At 39.4% G+C, this 24646-nt stretch overlaps 1 protein-coding gene and 3 non-coding genes across 4 annotated transcripts in view; 1 reads left to right on the plus strand and 3 right to left on the minus strand.

The window, feature by feature from the left end:
* Positions 1-7380: 7380 nt before the first annotated feature.
* Positions 7381-7454, minus strand: Trnas-aga (transfer RNA serine (anticodon AGA)). Its single transcript has one exon. It is a non-coding gene; the product is annotated as a tRNA-Ser (tRNA).
* A 763-nt stretch (positions 7455-8217) lies between these two features.
* Trnas-aga (transfer RNA serine (anticodon AGA)) lies at positions 8218-8291 on the minus strand. The gene has a single exon. It is a non-coding gene; the product is annotated as a tRNA-Ser (tRNA).
* A 2013-nt stretch (positions 8292-10304) lies between these two features.
* Positions 10305-10376, minus strand: Trnas-aga (transfer RNA serine (anticodon AGA)). Its single transcript has one exon. It is a non-coding gene; the product is annotated as a tRNA-Ser (tRNA).
* Positions 10377-11608: 1232 nt separating this feature from the next.
* Positions 11609-24646, plus strand: part of LOC140137452 (cap-specific mRNA (nucleoside-2'-O-)-methyltransferase 2-like) — a 60722-nt gene continuing 47684 nt past the window's right edge. The window contains exons 1-5 of the mRNA XM_072159146.1: positions 11609-11731; positions 18625-18863; positions 20686-21213; positions 21999-22196; positions 24318-24438. Of these exons, the coding sequence (XP_072015247.1) occupies positions 18639-18863; positions 20686-21213; positions 21999-22196; positions 24318-24438 (1072 nt within the window). The 5' untranslated portion in view covers positions 11609-11731; positions 18625-18638. The remainder of the gene's footprint in view (positions 11732-18624; positions 18864-20685; positions 21214-21998; positions 22197-24317; positions 24439-24646) is intronic.

Consider the following 24646-nt stretch of genomic DNA (forward strand, 5'->3'; position numbering starts at 1 on the left):
CAATTAAACATGACAACAAATAAACACAAATCCCGACCGGCACACAACCCAACTTGAAAAAAAAGCAAGGGAATGTGCCGGCATGGGAATCGAACCCACGACCTTCCGATCTCTAGACGGACGCCTTATCCATTAGGCTACCAGCTCCCACTGATAAACGGTGGTTAAAGCTGGGTCTAATGTTATAGCAGTCATGGTATACAATACACACACACAAGTATTACGCAAGTACGCATGTGCAGGAGATCATTATTGATGCTTAATCGTTTCCCCAGTATAATTATAAGTAAAGTAGGTAATGGGGATACGCATCCTGCACAAGAACAAATAAACACAATGGGGAACGATTGCTCGCTACAAGAGGAAACTGAATATATTTAATAAGAAAGAATGAACAGTTTAACCAACCCAAAGTGTTACAATTAAACATGACAACAAATAAACACCAATCCCGACCGGCACACAACCCAACTTGAAAAAAAAGCAAGGGAATGTGCCGGCATGGGAATCGAACCCACGACCTTCCGATCTCTAGACGGACGCCTTATCCATTAGGCTACCAGCTCCCACTGATAAACGGTGGTTAAAGCTGGGTCTAATGTTATAGCAGTCATGGTATACAATACACACACACAAGTATTACGCAAGTACGCATGTGCAGGAGATCATTATTGATGCTTAATCGTTTCCCCAGTATAATTATAAGTAAAGTAGGTAATGGGGATACGCATCCTGCACAAGAACAAATAAACACAATGGGGAACGATTGCTCGCTACAAGAGGAAACTGAATATATTTAATAAGAAAGAATGAACAGTTTAACCAACCCAAAGTGTTACAATTAAACATGACAACAAATAAACACAAATCCCGACCGGCACACAACCCAACTTGAAAAAAAGCAAGGGAATGTGCCGGCATGGGAATCGAACCCACGACCTTCCGATCTCTAGACGGACGCCTTATCCATTAGGCTACCAGCTCCCACTGATAAACGGTGGTTAAAGCTGGGTCTAATGTTATAGCAGTCATGGTATACAATACACACACACAAGTATTACGCAAGTACGCATGTGCAGGAGATCATTATTGATGCTTAATCGTTTCCCCAGTATAATTATAAGTAAAGTAGGTAATGGGGATACGCATCCTGCACAAGAACAAATAAACGCAATGGGGAACGATTGCTCGCTACAAGAGGAAACTGAATATATTTAATAAGAAAGAATGAACAGTTTAACCAACCCAAAGTGTTACAATTAAACATGACAACAAATAAACACAAATCCCGACCGGCACACAACCCAACTTGAAAAAAAAAAGGCAAGGGAATGTGCCGGCATGGGAATCGAACCCACGACCTTGATCTCTAGACGGACGCCTTATCCATTAGGCTACCAGCTCCCACTGATAAACGGTGGTTAAAGCTGGGTCTAATGTTATAGCAGATCATGGTATACAATACACACACACAAGTATTACGCAAGTACGCATGTGCAGGAGATCATTATTGATGCTTAATCGTTTCCCCAGTATAATTATAAGTAAAGTAGGTAATGGGGATACGCATCCTGCACAAGAACAAATAAACACAATGGGGAACGATTGCTCGCTACAAGAGGAAACTGAATATATTTAATAAGAAAGAATGAACAGTTTAACCAACCCAAAGTGTTACAATTAAACATGACAACAAATAAACACAAATCCCGACCGGCACACAACCCAACTTGAAAAAAAAGCAAGGGAATGTGCCGGCATGGGAATCGAACCCACGACCTTCCGATCTCTAGACGGACGCCTTATCCATTAGGCTACCAGCTCCCACTGATAAACGGTGGTTAAAGCTGGGTCTAATGTTATAGCAGTCATGGTATACAATACACACACACAAGTATTACGCAAGTACGCATGTGCAGGAGATCATTATTGATGCTTAATCGTTTCCCCAGTATAATTATAAGTAAAGTAGGTAATGGGGATACGCATCCTGCACAAGAACAAATAAACGCAATGGGGAACGATTGCTCGCTACAAGAGGAAACTGAATATATTTAATAAGAAAGAATGAACAGTTTAACCAACCCAAAGTGTTACAATTAAACATGACAACAAATAAACACAAATCCCGACCGGCACACAACCCAACTTGAAAAAAAAAGGCAAGGGAATGTGCCGGCATGGGAATCGAACCCACGACCTTCCGATCTCTAGACGGACGCCTTATCCATTAGGCTACCAGCTCCCACTGATAAACGGTGGTTAAAGCTGGGTCTAATGTTATAGCAGTCATGGTATACAATACACACACACAAGTATTACGCAAGTACGCATGTGCAGGAGATCATTATTGATGCTTAATCGTTTTTTCCCCAGTATAATTATAAGTAAAGTAGGTAATGGGGATACGCATCCTGCACAAGAACAAATAAACACAATGGGGAACGATTGCTCGCTACAAGAGGAAACTGAATATATTTAATAAGAAAGAATGAACAGTTTAACCAACCCAAAGTGTTACAATTAAACATGACAACAAATAAACACAAATCCCGACCGGCACACAACCCAACTTGAAAAAAAGCAAGGGAATGTGCCGGCATGGGAATCGAACCCACGACCTTCCGATCTCTAGACGGACGCCTTATCCATTAGGCTACCAGCTCCCACTGATAAACGGTGGTTAAAGCTGGGTCTAATGTTATAGCAGTCATGGTATACAATACACACACACAAGTATTACGCAAGTACGCATGTGCAGGAGATCATTATTGATGCCTAATCGTTTCCCCAGTATAATTATAAGTAAAGTAGGTAATGGGGATACGCATCCTGCACAAGAACAAATAAACACAATGGGGAACGATTGCTCGCTACAAGAGGAAACTGAATATATTTAATAAGAAAGAATGAACAGTTTAACCAACCCAAAGTGTTACAATTAAACATGACAACAAATAAACACAAATCCCGACCGGCACACAACCCAACTTGAAAAAAAGCAAGGGAATGTGCCGGCATGGGAATCGAACCCACGACCTTCCGATCTCTAGACGGACGCCTTATCCATTAGGCTACCAGCTCCCACTGATAAACGGTGGTTAAAGCTGGGTCTAATGTTATAGCAGTCATGGTATACAATACACACACACAAGTATTACGCAAGTACGCATGTGCAGGAGATCATTATTGATGCTTAATCGTTTCCCCAGTATAATTATAAGTAAAGTAGGTAATGGGGATACGCACCCTGCACAAGAACAAATAAACACAATGGGGAACGATTGCTCGCTACAAGAGGAAACTGAATATATTTAATAAGAAAGAATGAACAGTTTAACCAACCCAAAGTGTTACAATTAAACATGACAACAAATAAACACAAATCCCGACCGGCACACAACCCAACTTGAAAAAAAGCAAGGGAATGTGCCGGCATGGGAATCGAACCCACGACCTTCCGATCTCTAGACGGACGCCTTATCCATTAGGCTACCAGCTCCCACTGATAAACGGTGGTTAAAGCTGGGTCTAATGTTATAGCATCATGGTATACAATACACACACACAAGTATTACGCAAGTACGCATGTGCAGGAGATCATTATTGATGCTTAATCGTTTCCCCAGTATAATTATAAGTAAAGTAGGTAATGGGGATACGCATCCTGCACAAGAACAAATAAACACAATGGGGAACGATTGCTCGCTACAAGAGGAAACTGAATATATTTAATAAGAAAGAATGAACAGTTTAACCAACCCAAAGTGTTACAATTAAACATGACAACAAATAAACACAAATCCCGACCGGCACACAACCCAACTTGAAAAAAAGCAAGGGAATGTGCCGGCATGGGAATCGAACCCACGACCTTCCGATCTCTAGACGGACGCCTTATCCATTAGGCTACCAGCTCCCACTGATAAACGGTGGTTAAAGCTGGGTCTAATGTTATAGCATCATGGTATACAATACACACACACAAGTATTACGCAAGTACGCATGTGCAGGAGATCATTATTGATGCTTAATCGTTTCCCCAGTATAATTATAAGTAAAGTAGGTAATGGGGATACGCATCCTGCACAAGAACAAATAAAGACAATGGGGAACGATTGCTCGCTACAAGAGGAAACTGAATATATTTAATAAGAAAGAATGAACAGTTTAACCAACCCAAAGTGTTACAATTAAACATGACAACAAATAAACACAAATCCCGACCGGCACACAACCCAACTTGAAAAAAAAGCAAGGGAATGTGCCGGCATGGGAATCGAACACACGACCTTCCGATCTCTAGACGGACGCCTTATCCATTAGGCTACCAGCTCCCACTGATAAACGGTGGTTAAAGCTGGGTCTAATGTTATTCGCTACTTGCACGGTTCCGCCATTATGCACTATGTGCGGGGAGAGCCTCGAACTGGCAGCATACATGAATGGGAATTGAACTAGTCATAACGTTCTGTGTAAGGTTACATAATTCTTCCTTTCATGTATGCTGCCAGTTCGAAGCTCTCCCCGCACATAGTGCATAATGGCGGAACCGTGCAAGTAGCGAATAGCAGTCATGGTATACAATACACACACACAAGTATTACGCATGTGCAGGAGATCATTATTGATGCTTAATCGTTTCCCCAGTATAATTATAAGTAAAGTAGGTAATGGGGATACGCATCCTGCACAAGAACAAATAAACGCAATGGGGAACGATTGCTCGCTACAAGAGGAAACTGAATATATTTAATAAGAAAGAATGAACAGTTTAACCAACCCAAAGTGTTACAATTAAACATGACAACAAATAAACACAAATCCCGACCGGCACATAACCAAACTAAAAAAAAAAGCAAGGGAATGTGCCGGCATGGGAATCGAACCCACGACCTTCCGATCTCTAGACGGACGCCTTATCCATTAGGCTACCAGCTCCCACTGATAAACGGTGGTTAAAGCTGGGTCTAATGTTATAGCAGATCATGGTATACAATACACACACACAAGTATTACGCAAGTACGCATGTGCAGGAGATCATTATTGATGCTTAATCGTTTCCCCAGTATAATTATAAGTAAAGTAGGTAATGGGGATACGCATCCTGCACAAGAACAAATAAACACAATGGGGAACGATTGCTCGCTACAAGAGGAAACTGAATATATTTAATAAGAAAGAATGAACAGTTTAACCAACCCAAAGTGTTACAATTAAACATGACAACAAATAAACACAAATCCCGACCGGCACACAACCCAACTTGAAAAAAAAGCAAGGGAATGTGCCGGCATGGGAATCGAACCCACGACCTTCCGATCTCTAGACGGACGCCTTATCCATTAGGCTACCAGCTCCCACTGATAAACGGTGGTTAAAGCTGGGTCTAATGTTATAGCAGTCATGGTATACAATACACACACACAAGTATTACGCAAGTACGCATGTGCAGGAGATCATTATTGATGCTTAATCGTTTCCCCAGTATAATTATAAGTAAAGTAGGTAATGGGGATACGCATCCTGCACAAGAACAAATAAACACAATGGGGAACGATTGCTCGCTACAAGAGGAAACTGAATATATTTAATAAGAAAGAATGAACAGTTTAACCAACCCAAAGTGTTACAATTAAACATGACAACAAATAAACACAAATCCCGACCGGCACACAACCCAACTTGAAAAAAAAGGCAAGGGAATGTGCCGGCATGGGAATCGAACCCACGACCTTCCGATCTCTAGACGGACGCCTTATCCATTAGGCTACCAGCTCCCACTGATAAACGGTGGTTAAAGCTGGGTCTAATGTTATAGCAGTCATGGTATACAATACACACACACAAGTATTACGCAAGTACGCATGTGCAGGAGATCATTATTGATGCTTAATCGTTTCCCCAGTATAATTATAAGTAAAGTAGGTAATGGGGATACGCATCCTGCACAAGAACAAATAAACACAATGGGGAACGATTGCTCGCTACAAGAGGAAACTGAATATATTTAATAAGAAAGAATGAACAGTTTAACCAACCCAAAGTGTTACAATTAAACATGACAACAAATAAACACAAATCCCGACCGGCACACAACCCAACTTGAAAAAAAAGCAAGGGAATGTGCCGGCATGGGAATCGAACCCACGACCTTCCGATCTCTAGACGGACGCCTTATCCATTAGGCTACCAGCTCCCACTGATAAACGGTGGTTAAAGCTGGGTCTAATGTTATAGCAGTCATGGTATACAATACACACACAAGTATTACGCAAGTACGCATGTGCAGGAGATCATTATTGATGCTTAATCGTTTCCCCAGTATAATTATAAGTAAAGTAGGTAATGGGGATACGCATCCTGCACAAGAACAAATAAACACAATGGGGAACGATTGCTCGCTACAAGAGGAAACTGAATATATTTAATAAGAAAGAATGAACAGTTTAACCAACCCAAAGTGTTACAATTAAACATGACAACAAATAAACACAAATCCCGACCGGCACACAACCCAACTTGAAAAAAAAGCAAGGGAATGTGCCGGCATGGGAATCGAACCCACGACCTTCCGATCTCTAGACGGACGCCTTATCCATTAGGCTACCAGCTCCCACTGATAAACGGTGGTTAAAGCTGGGTCTAATGTTATAGCAGTCATGGTATACAATACACACACACAAGTATTACGCAAGTACGCATGTGCAGGAGATCATTATTGATGCTTAATCGTTTCCCCAGTATAATTATAAGTAAAGTAGGTAATGGGGATACGCATCCTGCACAAGAACAAATAAACACAATGGGGAACGATTGCTCGCTACAAGAGGAAACTGAATATATTTAATAAGAAAGAATGAACAGTTTAACCAACCCAAAGTGTTACAATTAAACATGACAACAAATAAACACAAATCCCGACCGGCACACAACCCAACTTGAAAAAAAAGCAAGGGAATGTGCCGGCATGGGAATCGAACCCACGACCTTCCGATCTCTAGACGGACGCCTTATCCATTAGGCTACCAGCTCCCACTGATAAACGGTGGTTAAAGCTGGGTCTAATGTTATAGCAGTCATGGTATACAATACACACACACAAGTATTACGCAAGTACGCATGTGCAGGAGATCATTATTGATGCTTAATCGTTTCCCCAGTATAATTATAAGTAAAGTAGGTAATGGGGATACGCATCCTGCACAAGAACAAATAAACACAATGGGGAACGATTGCTCGCTACAAGAGGAAACTGAATATATTTAATAAGAAAGAATGAACAGTTTAACCAACCCAAAGTGTTACAATTAAACATGACAACAAATAAACACAAATCCCGACCGGCACACAACCCAACTTGAAAAAAATCAAGGGAATGTGCCGGCATGGGAATCGAACCCACGACCTTCCGATCTCTAGACGGACGCCTTATCCACTAGGCTACCAGCTCCCACTGATAAACGGTGGTTAAAGCTGGGTCTAATGTTATAGCAGTCATGGTATACAATACACACACACAAGTATTACGCAAGTACGCATGTGCAGGAGATCATTATTGATGCTTAATCGTTTCCCCAGTATAATTATAAGTAAAGTAGGTAATGGGGATACGCATCCTGCACAAGAACAAATAAACACAATGGGGAACGATTGCTCGCTACAAGAGGAAACTGAATATATTTAATAAGAAAGAATGAACAGTTTAACCAACCCAAAGTGTTACAATTAAACATGACAACAAATAAACACAAATCCCGACCGGCACACAACCCAACTTGAAAAAAAGCAAGGGAATGTGCCGGCATGGGAATCGAACCCACGACCTTCCGATCTCTAGACGGACGCCTTATCCATTAGGCTACCAGCTCCCACTGATAAACGGTGGTTAAAGCTGGGTCTAATGTTATAGCAGTCATGGTATACAATACACACACACAAGTATTACGCAAGTACGCATGTGCAGGAGATCATTATTGATGCTTAATCGTTTCCCCAGTATAATTATAAGTAAAGTAGGTAATGGGGATACGCATCCTGCACAAGAACAAATAAACACAATGGGGAACGATTGCTCGCTACAAGAGGAAACTGAATATATTTAATAAGAAAGAATGAACAGTTTAACCAACCCAAAGTGTTACAATTAAACATGACAACAAATAAACACAAATCCCGACCGGCACACAACCCAACTTGAAAAAAAAGCAAGGGAATGTGCCGGCATGGGAATCGAACCCACGACCTTCCGATCTCTAGACGGACGCCTTATCCACTAGGCTACCAGCTCCCACTGATAAACGGTGGTTAAAGCTGGGTCTAATGTTATAGCAGTCATGGTATACAATACACACACACAAGTATTACGCAAGTACGCATGTGCAGGAGATCATTATTGATGCTTAATCGTTTCCCCAGTATAATTATAAGTAAAGTAGGTAATGGGGATACGCATCCTGCACAAGAACAAATAAACACAATGGGGAACGATTGCTCGCTACAAGAGGAAACTGAATATATTTAATAAGAAAGAATGAACAGTTTAACCAACCCAAAGTGTTACAATTAAACATGACAACAAATAAACACAAATCCCGACCGGCACACAACCCAACTTGAAAAAAAAGCAAGGGAATGTGCCGGCATGGGAATCGAACCCACGACCTTCCGATCTCTAGACGGACGCCTTATCCATTAGGCTACCAGCTCCCACTGATAAACGGTGGTTAAAGCTGGGTCTAATGTTATAGCAGTCATGGTATACAATACACACACACAAGTATTACGCATGTGCAGGAGATCATTATTGATGCTTAATCGTTTCCCCAGTATAATTATAAGTAAAGTAGGTAATGGGGATACGCATCCTGATCTCCTGCACAAGAACAAATAAACACAATGGGGAACGATTGCTCGCTACAAGAGGAAACTGAATATATTTAATAAGAAAGAATGAACAGTTTAACCAACCCAAAGTGTTACAATTAAACATGACAACAAATAAACACAAATCCCGACCGGCACACAACCCAACTTGAAAAAAAGCAAGGGAATGTGCCGGCATGGGAATCGAACCCACGACCTTCCGATCTCTAGACGGACGCCTTATCCATTAGGCTACCAGCTCCCACTGATAAACGGTGGTTAAAGCTGGGTCTAATGTTATAGCAGTCATGGTATACAATACACACACAAGTATTACGCAAGTACGCATGTGCAGGAGATCATTATTGATGCTTAATCGTTTCCCCAGTATAATTATAAGTAAAGTAGGTAATGGGGATACGCATCCTGCACAAGAACAAATAAACACAATGGGGAACGATTGCTCGCTACAAGAGGAAACTGAATATATTTAATAAGAAAGAATGAACAGTTTAACCAACCCAAAGTGTTACAATTAAACATGACAACAAATAAACACAAATCCCGACCGGCACACAACCCAACTTGAAAAAAAAGCAAGGGAATGTGCCGGCATGGGAATCGAACCCACGACCTTCCGATCTCTAGACGGACGCCTTATCCATTAGGCTACCAGCTCCCACTGATAAACGGTGGTTAAAGCTGGGTCTAATGTTATAGCAGTCATGGTATACAATACACACACACAAGTATTACGCAAGTACGCATGTGCAGGAGATCATTATTGATGCTTAATCGTTTCCCCAGTATAATTATAAGTAAAGTAGGTAATGGGGATACGCATCCTGCACAAGAACAAATAAACACAATGGGGAACGATTGCTCGCTACAAGAGGAAACTGAATATATTTAATAAGAAAGAGCGAACAGTGTAACCAACCCAAAGTGTGACAATTAAACATGACAACAAATAAACACAAATCCCGACCGGCACACAACCCAACTTGAAAAAACAAGGGAATGTGCCGGCATGTTATAAATCGAACCCACGACCTTCCGATCTCTAGACGGACGCCTTATCCATTAGGCTACCAGCTCCCACTGATAAACGGTGGTTAAAGCTGGGTCTAATGTTATAACGATCATGGTATACAATACACACACACAAGTATTACGCAAGTACGCATGTGCAGGAGATCATTATTGATGCTTAATCGTTTCCCCAGTATAATTATAAGTAAAGTAGGTAATGGGATACGCATCCTCTTACAAGAACAAATAAACACAATGTAGGAACGATTGCTCGCTACATTGAAACTGAATATATTTAATAAGAAAGAATGAACAGTTTAACCAACCCAAAGTGTTACAATTAAACATGACAACAAATAAACACAAATCCCGACCGGCACATGCAACTTGAAAAAAAGCAAGGGAATGTGCCGGCATGGAATCGAACCACGACCTTCCGATCTCTAGACGGACGCCTTATCCACTAGGCTACCAGCTCCAGCTGATAAACGGTGGTTAAAGCTGGGTCTAATGTTATAGCACTCATGGTATACAAGAAACACACACACAAGTATTACGCAAGTACGCATGTGCAGGAGATCATTATTGATTAATCGTTTCCCCAGTATAATTATAAGTAAAAAGTAGGTAATGGGGATACGCATCCTTCACAAGAACAAATAAACACAATGGGGAACGATTGCTCGCTAGCGAAACTGAATATATTTAATAAGAAAAGAATGAACAGTTTAACCAACCCAAAGTGTTACAATTAAACATGACAACAAATAAACACAAATCCGACCGGCACACAACCCAACTTGAAAAAAAAGCAAGGGAATGTGCCGGCATGGGAATCGAACCCACGACCTTCCGACCTTCCGATCTTCCGTACTTGCGTAATACTTGAGTGTGTGTATTGTATACCATGACTGCTATAACATTAGACCCAGCTTTAACCACCGTTTATCAGTGGGAGCTGGTAGCCTAATGGATAAGGCGTCCGTCTAGAGATCGGAAGGTCGTGGGTTCGATTCCCATGCCGGCACATTCCCTGCTTTTTTTTCAAGTTGGGTTGTGTGCCGGTCGGGATTTGTGTTTATTTGTTGTCATGTTTAATTGTAACACTTTGGGTTGGTTAAACTGTTCATTCTTTCTTATTTTATGTTAATTTTTAAAGAGTAGTCAAGCCTCAGTGCACTCCCAATCACTCCTATAAAAACTTCCTAATGTAGGGCACTTTAAATGCTTAGGGATATTATTTTCTTTGGGAGGGGGGGGGGTCACATATACTGGGGGTCTTTAAATTTTTGGATGAAAATAGGGGGTCATAAAATTTTTGATGACCAAAGTGTAGGGAGTCACAAGATGACCACAGATAGTATGTTTATTTTATTCAAAAAGCCTGATTTCAATACAATCTTAGCCTGTTTAGAGAGTAAGATGTATCGGTGGTGAGGCTCATAAAATTTTTGTTGCCGAACTAGGGGGTGCAATTTTATTGATGCTGACTTTTTGTAAATTTGGGACCCCCCCATTCCGAAGAAATTGATACCCCCCTTATATTAAAATGTTGAACTTCAGCCAATGAACCTCCTCACAGACCCTACCCTACCCCTGGCGCCGCCTTGAACTTTGTTTGGTCCCATCTTTGGTTTTGAATCTGGCGCCCGGATCTGGCGCCGCAAGTACTACGGGCTGGCTATTCCCGACAAAACTTAAAGACAGCTTGTAACTGCAAAAATGGAAACGACAAATCCTTGACCGCGAATCATCAAATAACCTTAGATTTGATACTTTTAAAGACCTGTGACATCTAATTTGGACATGCTGTATGAGAACTAGTTTGCTAAGGTAAGTGAAAACTTGAAAATTTGGTTAAATTGAGGCCGCAACTTCATGAAGCAAAGTGATAATTTGTGAAGTTTATTATGTAATGTTATAAATATTTAGTAAGCTTAGGCCTACCATGCTTACTGATGTCATTGCAGTGTCAGTGACTTGACTGTAGGGACCTACACCAGGCACAAAAAGAAACTCGTCAGTTATATTCGTCCTTGCTGTTCAATAACTTGATAATTTTGGATTATTCTGAAATATACATTTTGTTATTTAAAGGGGGTAACCCTATTGGTTTTGGATATGGATTGTCTTTAAAATTACCTAATAATATCAAATATTGCCCCTTTATGCTGATTTGTAAGAAAACGAGAGCATTTTCAGCGTAAATGTGAATAAATAGCCAAATTTGCAATCCAATACCTTGGTATGTGAATTGCATTATGGGCAGGCAAGCAACAACAACAATTCCCGTTCGTATGACGCCCGGGGGGGTACTCAAATTTTTTTTGGTTAGGGGTGTGCCTCCGAAGATTTTGAAGTAGGACCCATGGCTATACCACTTCAAACCTGATTTTTACTACCGATGCATATAATACCAACAGAGAAAAGACACCCATGACTATACCATTTGAAAAGACAAAAATACCACCCATTGGTATACCAACCCCATATACTGACCCATCCATATACCACTATCCTACGTTTCGAATACTATACCGTAACAATTTTCCATATCATATTTTTTATTTCTTGTTTACTCTATTTTTTTATTCTAAGTTCTATCAAGGGTCTATCATTTATTTATTCTTATTATTTTGTTTGTTAGGGGTGGTGCAATAATTATGTGTACCCCGGGTGGTGAATTATAGGGGGGGGGGGGAGATTTTTTGGCAGGCCAAAATGGGGGGGCAATTTTTGGCAGAACATTTTGATAATTCACCACCCCGGGTACACATAATTGTTGTACCACCCCTTATTTTGTAATGAATACAAATCCAGAATATATTTATTGTTGTTTTGTTTTCTCAGTTTCCGTCATTTAGGCCTATGTTCGTTTGTCTTGTACAGGGGCCAATAATGTTTGTAACAAGTATTGTGTAGGGAAAGATGATTCTTGCACATTATTTTATTTTAAATTTTATTTAACAACATACAAAAACCACGAAAACAGTGGTGCAGCCAGTGCCCCACCCCCCTCATCATACCCTGCATGGTGAAAGAAGAACGAAAAAAATAGAAATTTTGAACATCAACATTAATTTTTTATATTTTTTTTTGTACAGTAGGCCTACCTTTTTTCTTCCCACTCATGATTTATTGAAATTTTAAACGAATTTAATATTCATGCATTTCTGTTCAATGCAATTGCAATTATCATTGAATTATCGAACCAAAACAACATCAATTTTACCCATGCATAATTGCATATCGATCGTGTATATGATCTTGGCAGTGCTGTCGCGTGTCATGTCAGCTGAATTCGGCACCAAAATAAAACTCAACTTTACACTAAAAACTTACCCGATTGTTGATAAAACCTATTTATATGATTCCATGCATTTAAAAATCGGCAGTTAATTTACTCAAATTTTTGCGATCCCGAGTTCCGAGAGGCAAAACTGACTTAAAAAACAGCGATGAAAAAATTGCTGTTGCAACTTCGATACGATAGTATTTCAGTGATTTATCAAAACTGGCCGGGGTAAACAAGCTAAACAGAAGTAGTGCTGGGCTCGCATATACTACACCGGAAGAGTGTCGCCATCTGTTTGCAATGACAACTCAACGTTTGCTAATCGGACTATCAATTGATTTGCCCAGCTCTGAATTTATGGTTCTGATTTGCCTTATTTGGATAACGATGTACCTTATTTGGAAGCTTTTGGATACGATCAGACAATTTATTTTCGTGAAATTGATGCAAGTGAGTTTAAAGATTTTCGACCCATTGATATACCAAAATCTGATTTAGACCCCATTTCAATACCAATTTCAACTTACTACCCATGCGTATACCACAAAAACGGAAAAAATAAGGGGTCATTGATATACCAAGCGGCCGAAAATGCGACCCATGTTTGCGGCACGTCCCCGTATGGCCATTTGTACTGAGTACCCCCCCCCCGGGGTATGACGACAATGCTGTACAATGCCTATCCAAAATGTCACCCTGAAAATATACACCAAACCTCTGCACCTTCTGAAGGTTCAGTCAGTTCAAATGAAATAGCTATGCTATAGCCTTGATTTATCAGTTTGGTCTTGTTTTAAGCTATTGAGCGGAAAATATTTGGGTTTTTTCGTTCCGTTTGGAAAAAAAGGAAACAAAATATATTTCACCTTGCAATATGTACATTTCAAATGAATATAAAAAAGTTTGGGTTAAAAATGGAGAGGAAAAAAAAAATTCCGATACCGGATTTTGAACCGGGTATCTCTCGGGTACAACACAACGCGCTAATCGATTGAGCTAAATCGCCCATCTCGTTCACCTTGGAATTGTATAACTATATACGGCATACCAACTCCTCAGCAGTTAGTGTGGTTCGCTTTTTCACAGAATGTGTATGACGCGAAACCAAAGTAGCTGTTGAGGAGACTGATGATTCGCAATTAATTCCGTCCCCACAATTCCGACGAAGTTTTAGTATTTACAAACTGGTAACCTGTAAAAACCGCTGTGATTCATGATTTCTCCGGAAATACATCGACTTGGAGCGTCAAATTTCAGGATAGTAATGAGAAAAATAGTATATCATGTGATACCAAAACCTCATCAACAATGAAAAATATCGGGGGGATGATGCTGTCGATCGGGTCACGGACCTTTAATTGGACTTTTCTTTCTCATTTGACACCCTGTTTGTGAACATTGAGCAAGAATTGATCAAGATATGCGCCTCAAACTCTCAAACCCCAAAATGAAAAGTTGCAATTTTAACGATTCAATTGTGCCTGTTACACTGTGTGCTTTATTGATTGGCCCGTGGTGCTTGTGTGCAATACAACGATGCATTCCCATTGAAAATCGTTGAAAATGCAATTTTGGGGTTTGAGGCTTTGGAGGCGCATATCTTGGTCAATTCTTATTCGTTTTTCACGAACAGGGTGTCAAATGAGAAAGCAAAGTCCAATTAACAAAATGTATATTTCAGAATAATCCAAAATTATCAAGTTATTGAACAGCAAGGACGAATCACGAATATAACTGACGAGTTTCTTTTTGTGCCTGGTGTACTTACAAAAATGTACTCATTCATGAGTATTATACTTCAGTGAAGTATAATACTCATGAATGAATTGTACATGTGTGGTGAAGGTGCTATCAGCAGTGTCTTAGCTAGCCACCCGTCTGGCCGTCATTTTAGACGGGGTCGGCGACGGGGAGTTTGCTCCTGGGACGGGCAAAATTAATGCCTTTGACTGATGCTACATCATAATTGAAGGTGTTTAGAAAGTATGTTGACCTTTTTAGTAATCCAGGTTTGCAAAACAAGGCTATACCTTCATCTGAACCTTCTGAAGTTGTAGTCAGCAGGGCGAAAACCGCAAATCGCTAACTATTTGGTGACCGGCAAGCTAGAGGTTTTTCTTGAAGATATCTAAAGATGGGGCTGATATAGTGGTTGAGTGAGGGAATTCCATGCCCTTCCAGTTCTTGGGAAAAATGAGTTTTATAGGCGTCCTTCTTGATGAATGGAATTTCAACATGTAGGTGGTGGTTTCTTCTCAAACCCGCAGCAGAAGAAGTTTGAATATAAGCTTCTTTGTTGATTCCTACCAACTCATTTTGGATTTTGTAAACCATCGCGAAACGATTTCTCTCCCTTCTGACAGCTAGAGTGTCCCATCCGAGATCTTCCAGCATTTGAGTGACACTACTTTCTCTTTGGTAATCCCCTGTACAAAATCTTGCAGCTTTTCTCTGCACACTTTCAATCTTCTTTATGAGTCCTGCCCTGTATGGGTCCCATGCACACGCAGCATACTCTAGGACTGGACGCACTAACGTTAGATATGCAGTAGACTTCACTTCCCCTGGACAAAACCACAAGTTTCTCCTCAGGAAACCCAGAGTCCGGTTTGCTTTGTTAACTGTGTTTGTAACATGTTCTCCCCAGTTCAGCTTGTTATCCAGCTGCACCCCTAAGTAAGGATTTGAGTTTGGCTGCTGTAAAACTTGCCGCATGAAAATATAGTCTCTGTGTGGAGGGTTTCTCTTCAAGGAAATTTCCATGACCGTGCATTTGGAAGGGTTAAAGCTCATCTTCCAGGTCTCCTGCCATGTTTCAAGAGATTTTAGATCAGCTTGTAGAGAGCAGCACATATAGCAGCACATATTTGAACTCCCAATGGGCTGTAGAAGTCTGGTAAATGTTTCATATGTGCGAGTAAAAAAGACCATGGAAACTTTAATATGGGTTGGCTGCAGCTACTGCTCCCCTGAAGCTGAACACCTCATGACAAGGTGCTCGCTAGAAGGGCATTCCACTAGGCCACTGTACGTGGGAAGCAGGAGTAGCGATACAACTGGATACATGCTGGAATACGTTGGAATTTGACTTGGTGGTAGGACCTTGTGATGGATGGAACCATTGGAGTGAGGTAACAGGCTGGATTTACTGCCACAATGCTGTGCTTGATCTTGTACAAGAGAAGAAGGCTGAATTTTTTTATGCCGTTCTTCTAGTGAAGCCCATTGTAGCTCCTACAACATAGCAGTTACACTCTAACGATGATATTGTGCTTCATCGATTTCTACTAGACTTTGATTGTGCAGAAATCTAGCTTGGAATGGGAAGCTATATCGGCAGGGAGCAAATTCAAGATCTAGACTTCTCAAGCCAATCATGTCTTGAAGGCTACAAATATTTTGTGGATTGTTTTATTTCTCATGTAATTTTGAAAAAATTTTACACAAAAACATGGCATGTACGACTGTACGTAATGATCAGTGTGGTGCAAGAGAGTGCCATTCTTCTTTGCCAGCTGTTGTAAAATCCATCAAAATTGTGCACCCTTTCCAGATCTTGGTTCTGGAGTATAGTGCGAGAAATAAAAGATTTTTGTTGTCTGTGAATCATTGTAGGAAAGACTTGAACAAACCAGTACAAAACTTGAACAAACCAGTACCAATATGTGTCAGGTGAGATCGCTTGAGAACCCACATGAGAACTCGCAATCTGAGATTCTAAAGCTGATTTATCAATTGTTTTTGCAGAAAATGAAATTGCCCGCATGATCAGTACACAAAATCGCGACCACTGGGGATGTGTTGTGTTTCATGATTTGGCATGTACATGTAGAGCTGCATGGTGTTATCCAGCCACCTGTCCACCCCTTAGTTTGCATCCAGGGCAGGCAAGGTTAATGCCTCTGGCAGATGCTTTTAAATTCTAAAGCAATGCTTGAATAAGTTCTGCGAGCTCAAAACAAGACCAAACTGATAAATCAAGGCTATAGCATAGCTATTTCATTTGAACTCACTGAACCCTCAGAAGGTGCAGAGGTTTGGTGTATATTTTCAGGGCGAAATTTTGGATAGGAATTTTGGTGAAATGACAGGCACTTGTTAAATCCTATAGCTAAGACCCTGCCCTGCATATAGCTGGTGTGAATTGTTTATAAAGGGAATGTAAAGTAGTCTAGATGATGAGTCGATGCTTTTAAATGATGTAGTCTTTACCCAGTTTAATGAAACCTCAACATTAGGCTAAAAAAAATTATTGACTTGCCCTTTAGTACACCATCTGTATATATATACATTTTTGTTTGCAATTTCTAAAAAAATATGATGTGACGCCTAATACTTTGCATAGAGAATTTTAGAGAAATAAATACAGTATGCGCTTTACAAATGTGCGTATATTTAATTTTATCAAAAATACTATGGAAAATGTGATTCAAATCAATGCATTAAACGTGACTGAACACAATTTCCATACACATTTCCCTGTTTAAGCTGCCAAAATTAATGAAACAAATGCAGAAATCGAGTCAGAATTTGCAAGAAATTTACGATTTTATGCATTTATACTGCAGTTTAACATAAATAAAACACATATTTGAATACTATAAACCAAAATATGACATTTCCCAATAGTCAAATAAAAAAAATACAACCTTGTTTTTTCAGATTTCTTGGTCGGTTGTTATGGGCTGGGGTATGAACGTTTGGACAGTATTTATTTTGGGACATTAGAGCACATCAGACATATCGAATTGCATTCTGAATACGGAGAATGTATTTCTCATATCAAATAATTTTGATTTTTGAAATTGCAATTTAATACACATTTTATGGCAAATCATTAAAAATTGATATTTTTGATATTTAACAGTACTCGAAGTAAACTTACTAAATCTGATGATTTATACTTAAAGAGTATGTAGGTGGGATGAAAAGCCGACGATCAATTGAAAATTTTGACCTTTCGTATTGAAGATATGGATTTTTTTCCAAAACACCAAAAAAATTAGGTCTTTTTGGGGAAAAATCCATATCTTCAATATGAAATGTCACATTTTTCAATTGACCGTCGGCTTTTCCTCCCTGCTACATACACTTTAAGAATATATTATTAGATTTATATAATTTACTTGAGGACTGTTATATATCAAAATTTGAAAAATATCAAATTTTTATAATTTGTCATAAAATTTGTATTATATTGTGATTTTCAAAAATGAAAATTATTTGATATCAGAAAGACATGCTTCGTATTCAGAATGCAATTCGATAGGTCTGAGGTGCTCTCATGTCCCACAAAAAATACTGTCGAAAGCATAATAAAACTTATTCTAGATCCCTTAAGGGCAAGTCAACTTATTTTTTCTAAGCTTTACCCCTGGGACATTACCTGTGAACATTAACCATCCTTTACATGTTTTTTTGTTATTGTTAGTTCAGGATGTCAACATGGCATCTGGTCAAGAAACTAACGCATGGAAGCATGTCAAGCGAGGCCATCATAAATCACGGCCAAAATCACAGCAGCCTAAAGTGACAACATTCAGCCCAGAGATCCAAGTAGCAGTCAAAGCTTTATTTGAGAAGAAGTTCACTTTTGAGAAGCCAAGTTGTGAAGAGGCATCTTGGCAATTGCCAAAGGCAGAGGAACTCTTTATTTCAGCAGATCATCAGGTAAGTATACATTTTAAATGTCAATCCATCTTGAACAAATGGGGGATACAGATTTTTTTATTGATTTACGGCTGGGTTGGGCGACAGAGGTGGGTGTCTGAGGTAGTTGGATTGTTTTGAAAATGAAGCCCAATTGAAGCTAATTGGTGCATTTATTTACACTATTATTATATAATGGCACAGACCTCTAAATGTGACAGCCTAATGCAATGTAGACTTATGTACATGTAATGTAGATGTTGTCTGGCACCCCTTCAAAATGAAATCCCAATAGAAGCCATTTCGTGCATATTTTTACACATAGGCTTTAACTTTGTGCTTGAATGCTCAAAATCAAACAACATTGTGAGTATGGGGGGTTGGATATATGCCCCCCCCTCTGATTGACACCCTTGGACTTGCATGTTTTCAAGAACACTACAACCTATAGCGGAATGCCCGAGCAGGCCTGCAGTAGCTGAGTAAACATGGCAAATGGTAGCGATCACTAAAACGGGAAGAATTACTGAACCATTGAGACTTGAAAAACTATGGTGATTGATACCATGATGCCATGGTATTTAAGGGCTCATATTGAAATTCCCTTACACAGGTGTGCGCCATCCTGCAGCTTTCCTGTGCTAGCCTTCTTTTGTTAAAATCCTGGGCAGGGTGTATCACTGATGCATATAATCCATCCGTTTTATGACCGAGCTTTCCTGAGGCGCGCGCTTAGCGAGGGGAATCCTGCCTTCTTTCTGTGTGAAAACGTGGTAGGGTATTTCAATATGAGCCCTAATTGTTCTTCCCCAGTCCCACACCCACACACACACCAAGATAAAGGTGATTTTAAGACGTGGCCAATGACCAAGGAGTATATACATGTCTTAGCATAAAGGGTTTAAAGGGTTATAAATAGGCCCCGGCAAAAAACGCAATTTTTGGAAGCAAAAAACGAGATCCAAAATTTTAAAAAGCGAGAAAAGCGAGATTTTCCCCCGAAAAATGGCACAAGAAGCTTTAAAACGCCAGAAAATACGAAAATAAAAAAAATAAAAAAAAATAAAAAAATGTTGCCTGCCCTCTATTGTTCAGATTAGGTCAGTTTAGATTGAACATGTAAACAGAACTGCCGATGCCGGCCGTGAGTCGAAGAAAAAGTGACAAAAATTTGACCTTGAATTATGTTTTATAGTCGAAATATTCCAGTAATTCAATAAATATAATGATATTTGGCCTAAACTTGAACTCATTTGCAATGAAATGTCATTTTTTATTAAGTAAAGCAATGGCTTTTGCACTTGCAATGTGGTTGCAATGCTGTTGAATTCTGCACACTTTTCCGATGGAGAAGTTCATTTCGTGGAATTTGGTGAACTTACAAAATGTATATGGCATAAAGCTACATTTTTATAGTAAGTATACTGCTTGGGAACTTTCTTAAAATGCGAGATAATTGGTAAATAGCGAGATTCGCGGTGTGAAAAGCGAGATCTCGTTTTTTGCCGGGCCTTAGTTATAAATTATGTCCTCTAGCGTATCTACTGATCGCATCACATCCCCTGAATGCACATACATACATGTATCACCTGTACACATAAACATGATAAATGTGGAATCTCTCCCCCTGTATATATATAGCAATGGCTGGTATCGTCCTGGCAACCAACCACATTTTCAGTTTTTCAATAATATAATTTATGTTATTCCACATGATCCAAGCTTTCTTGTGTATGTTTCATGTTTAGATCAAAAAAGAAAAACCTTTTGATGAACAAATAAATTCTGGGTGTGTGTTTGCTTTGATAATAGGTTTTTAAAATACTTATTTTTACACCTGCAGTGTTGTGATCCTGAGCTACAGAATGACAAGGATGAACTCAACCACCTCAAGAGCTGCCTAAGCGACAAAGAAATCCGACAATGGCACCAGCACACCTCGGCCACGCACCGCTCAGGCCTTGTCATGCAACATCTACGCACACAGCTCCATGTGGAACTCTGCACACAAGCCTGGTGCAAATTTCACGAAATCATTTCAACCTATCCCATCATTCCAAGCTCGGAGGACACCTCAAGGTTCACTTCTGTGCACCTCTGTGAGGCACCTGGTGCATTTGTGACAAGTTTGAATCACTATCTGAAGCGATGGAAAGGGACTCATGTGATGCATTGGCATTGGCTTGCAAATACTTTGAACCCATACTATGAAGGCAACAGCACAGATGCAATGATATCGGACGATAGATTCATATTGCTCACACCGCGGAACTGGTATTTTGGTGCAGATGATTCTGGCGATTTGATGAATCCTGAAAATTATGATGCTTTGGTGGAAACTGTCAGCAAAAAACTTGGAAATGTGAATTTGGTAAGTGCAAATTAATTGTGGGGCAAACGCTGAAAGTAGCAAAACAGCAACTACCATATTGTATGTAATAAACAACTGGGGGCGTTGCATTTCTCCAAGGGGGGGTGTTTATTTGAAGTGAATTTTCAGTGAAACTTGAAAAATCTGGGCCAATTTCCTGATGGTGCTCCTTTAGAAACGAGTACCAATGGGATAATACTTCTAATACTAATACTATGGCGGCGCCCATGGAAAATGACATACAGCAAAATTACACCCGTAAGTGCATCATCATAAGCAAGAATCTAGTGAAATTCTACCTTAATTAGGCAATGAAATAGATGGAAGTTTGAGTCATATTGGTTTTGTCCTTGCAAATTAGCGATCGTCACTGACATGACTGATGGAAGTTTTAAGGTTACTCACACAATATGGCATGGAAGTGTTTGCATTTTTATCAGTTTTTCATGGAAAAAGTGGGGGGGGGGGCATTTATTAGAGGGGGAGTGTTTATTACAGACAATACGGTATACTGATTTCATGAGTAGTCACCAAAGTCTAACCTCTTTTTAAAAAAGGACAACACATAAGGCAAACCTCAATATTGAGTGCCTCTGGGAAGTCGACAAGCTCAAAAATAAACTGTTTCTTTCAAATGACTGGTACTTTAAAATTCAGTAGTAAGTACCTCTGTACCTGTTTGAAAATAACATATAGCAGATACTACATTTTAGTTTGTAAGGCGTAACGTTAATATTATTCAGCCATATATATGAAAAACAGAAATCCTTTCTTTGTCTTACCAGGTTACAGCAGATGGAAGTATCAACTGTCAAAATGACCCAGCAGAACAGGAAAGTGTTGTGTCTCAGCTGCACTACTGCGAGGTTGTCACAGCGCTCTTAATACTGTCAACAGGTGGCGCTTTTGTACTGAAGATGTTCACCATGTTTGAGAACAGCACTGTGTGTCTCATGTATCTACTCAACTGCATATTTGATAAGGTACAGTGTTCACATTAATTATATCTTTTTGTTGTTGTTGTTGTTGTTGTTGTTGTTGTTGTTGTTGTTGTTGTTGTTGTTGTTGTTGTTGTTGTTGTTGTTGTTGTAAATTTGTATTATTGTCAAAGTCTGATACAACATAATTGTACTCTTTCAAAGGCTTATTTAGCTTTTTGTAATAAATCAGTAATTATGAATATAGTGAACATTTATGTACACACATAATTATATACACAGAACTTCATGCAGTAATAGTACATTCAACTTTAAATAACTTAAAGTTAATACAATTATTTGTCACCTGCATAATTCAAATGTTCAAATCCATATTTTTTTCACCAAGCTGAAGTTTCAGTTCAAAGTTTGTGACAGAAATTTTTATCAGATCAGAAACTCTGCAGTTTTCATTTTGATTCATCAGCCGTATATAAAGGGTGACTAAAACTGGTCAGAAATACTTTGAAAAGTGAGTTTTTAAGAGCCAGTCTCCCTTATTATGTACATGAGGGGGGTTGTGATACAATAAAAATAGAATTGTCTCTAAAAAGAATTTTGGTACATATTAGCACCAACAACTCACATGTAAAATATGAGCGTGCACAGCGCCTCGTTCAGCTTAAAAAATTAAGTGAAATTTCAGCCTCTCTGAGCCTTACTTGCAAATGGTAAACTTTGCATAACATCGTGCGCCATCATCATCCCAACCTGCATTTTGCATTTTTTTAAAGTACCAAATGGTTACATTACAAAAACCAAGAAAACAAATTGGGATCTTGATGGCGACAAAATCAGCAAATCCAATGATTTGATGAAAAGCGCCTCGTGCAAACTTCAAAGCATCATAACGGTCTGCGCCATCAAGATCCCAAGTCCGAACAAGTTTGAAATTAAAGACCTCCATGGCAAGTTTCATTTTTCAGCAAAAATTTTTTGGGATTTTGTTGGTGCACCGAGTTAACAGAGGTCAAAGGTCAAAATTTCCTATTTTCGCACATATTTGCACGCCTGTATTATTGCGCGCCAACGTCACCTGACTCTCCGAATAGGATTTCATCAAAGAAGAGGTAATTCTCTGCAAGAACTGAAAAAATTAGCTTGGGATCTCTTGATCTTCATATTTTTCTGATTTTTTGAAAATGGACTTAGCCTCATTTTGGAGGTCAATTTGACCTCTTTTTCCCACTCGCTGCACAATGTGGGCTTTTTACTGCATCACAAAAAGATGCACCAACAAGATCCCAATTTTATTAGTCATCGTCTAGCTTCTTTGGCGACCAGTAGATAAAACACAAGCAACAGCTAATTGGGATCATGTGGGCGCACTAATATAAAAGAGGTCAAAGGTCAAGCTTTGTGCCAAAGTGATGCATATTTGCCTATGTGCAGCACGAAAGTGGAACTTGACCCGCAATAAAAATGCGCGCCAACAAGATCCCATCTTACTTTTTGGATGATTGGATAAAGGGGCTTATGTATAACTGATAACAAGTAAAAAAAAGTGGGATCATGTGGGCGCACTAATTCAATAGAGGTCAAAGTTCATACTTTGTGCCAAATTGGCATTATTTTGCCTATGTGCAGCACAAAAGTGGAAGTTTGACCCGCAATAAAAATGTGCGCCAACAAGATCCCATCTTACTTTTTGGATGATTGGATAAAGGGCTTATGTATAACTGATAACAAGTAAAAAAAAGTGGGATCATGTGGGCGCACTAATTCAATAGAGGTCAAAGTTCATACTTTGTGCCAAATTGGCATTATTTTGCCTATGTGCAGCACAAAAGTGGAAGTTTGACCCACAAAATGTGCGCCAACAAGATCCCATCTTACTTTTTGTATGATTGGATAAAGGGGCTTATGTATAACTAATAACAAGTAAAAAAAAGTGGGATCATGTGGGCGCACTAATTCAATAGAGGTCAAAGTTCATACTTTGTGCGAATTTTTTTTCAATGGGGATCACCAGACATGTCTCATAGAAACTTGTGTGAGTGCATTTCAGATGATTTTGATTCTTTCATGGTAGTTGGTGAGAGTAAAAAAAAAAATCAAAATACTTCGGCAACTTAAGGCTAAAAATCGGTTAATTTTTTTCTCCTTTTTTATTTTTATTTTTCTCAGGTTCATGTTTTCAAACCAGCAACCAGCAAAGCCGGTAACTCGGAAGTCTATGTCATATGTGAAAACTATGTTGGAAAAGAAAAACTTACAGATCACATGGGTGCATTAAGAAGAGTCTTTGGTGAGTGTAATATTTGTGTTAAAAAAATCAAATGACTGAAAGTTTATTAGCATGGAAGAATCTCTTTCAACAGGTAGAATTAAATGATCAATATCTCTCTATCAAATATGTGACCTGCCATCCTTAAAGTACAGTAGCCAAAGCCAAATTTAAATCCAATAGGATGAGCGTTAATTTGAATCTACAATCTTGGAAAAAAGTACTTGGA

The sequence above is a fragment of the Amphiura filiformis genome, chromosome 17 (genome assembly GCF_039555335.1).
Source record: "Amphiura filiformis chromosome 17, Afil_fr2py, whole genome shotgun sequence".
NCBI lineage: Eukaryota > Metazoa > Echinodermata > Ophiuroidea > Amphilepidida > Amphiuridae > Amphiura > Amphiura filiformis.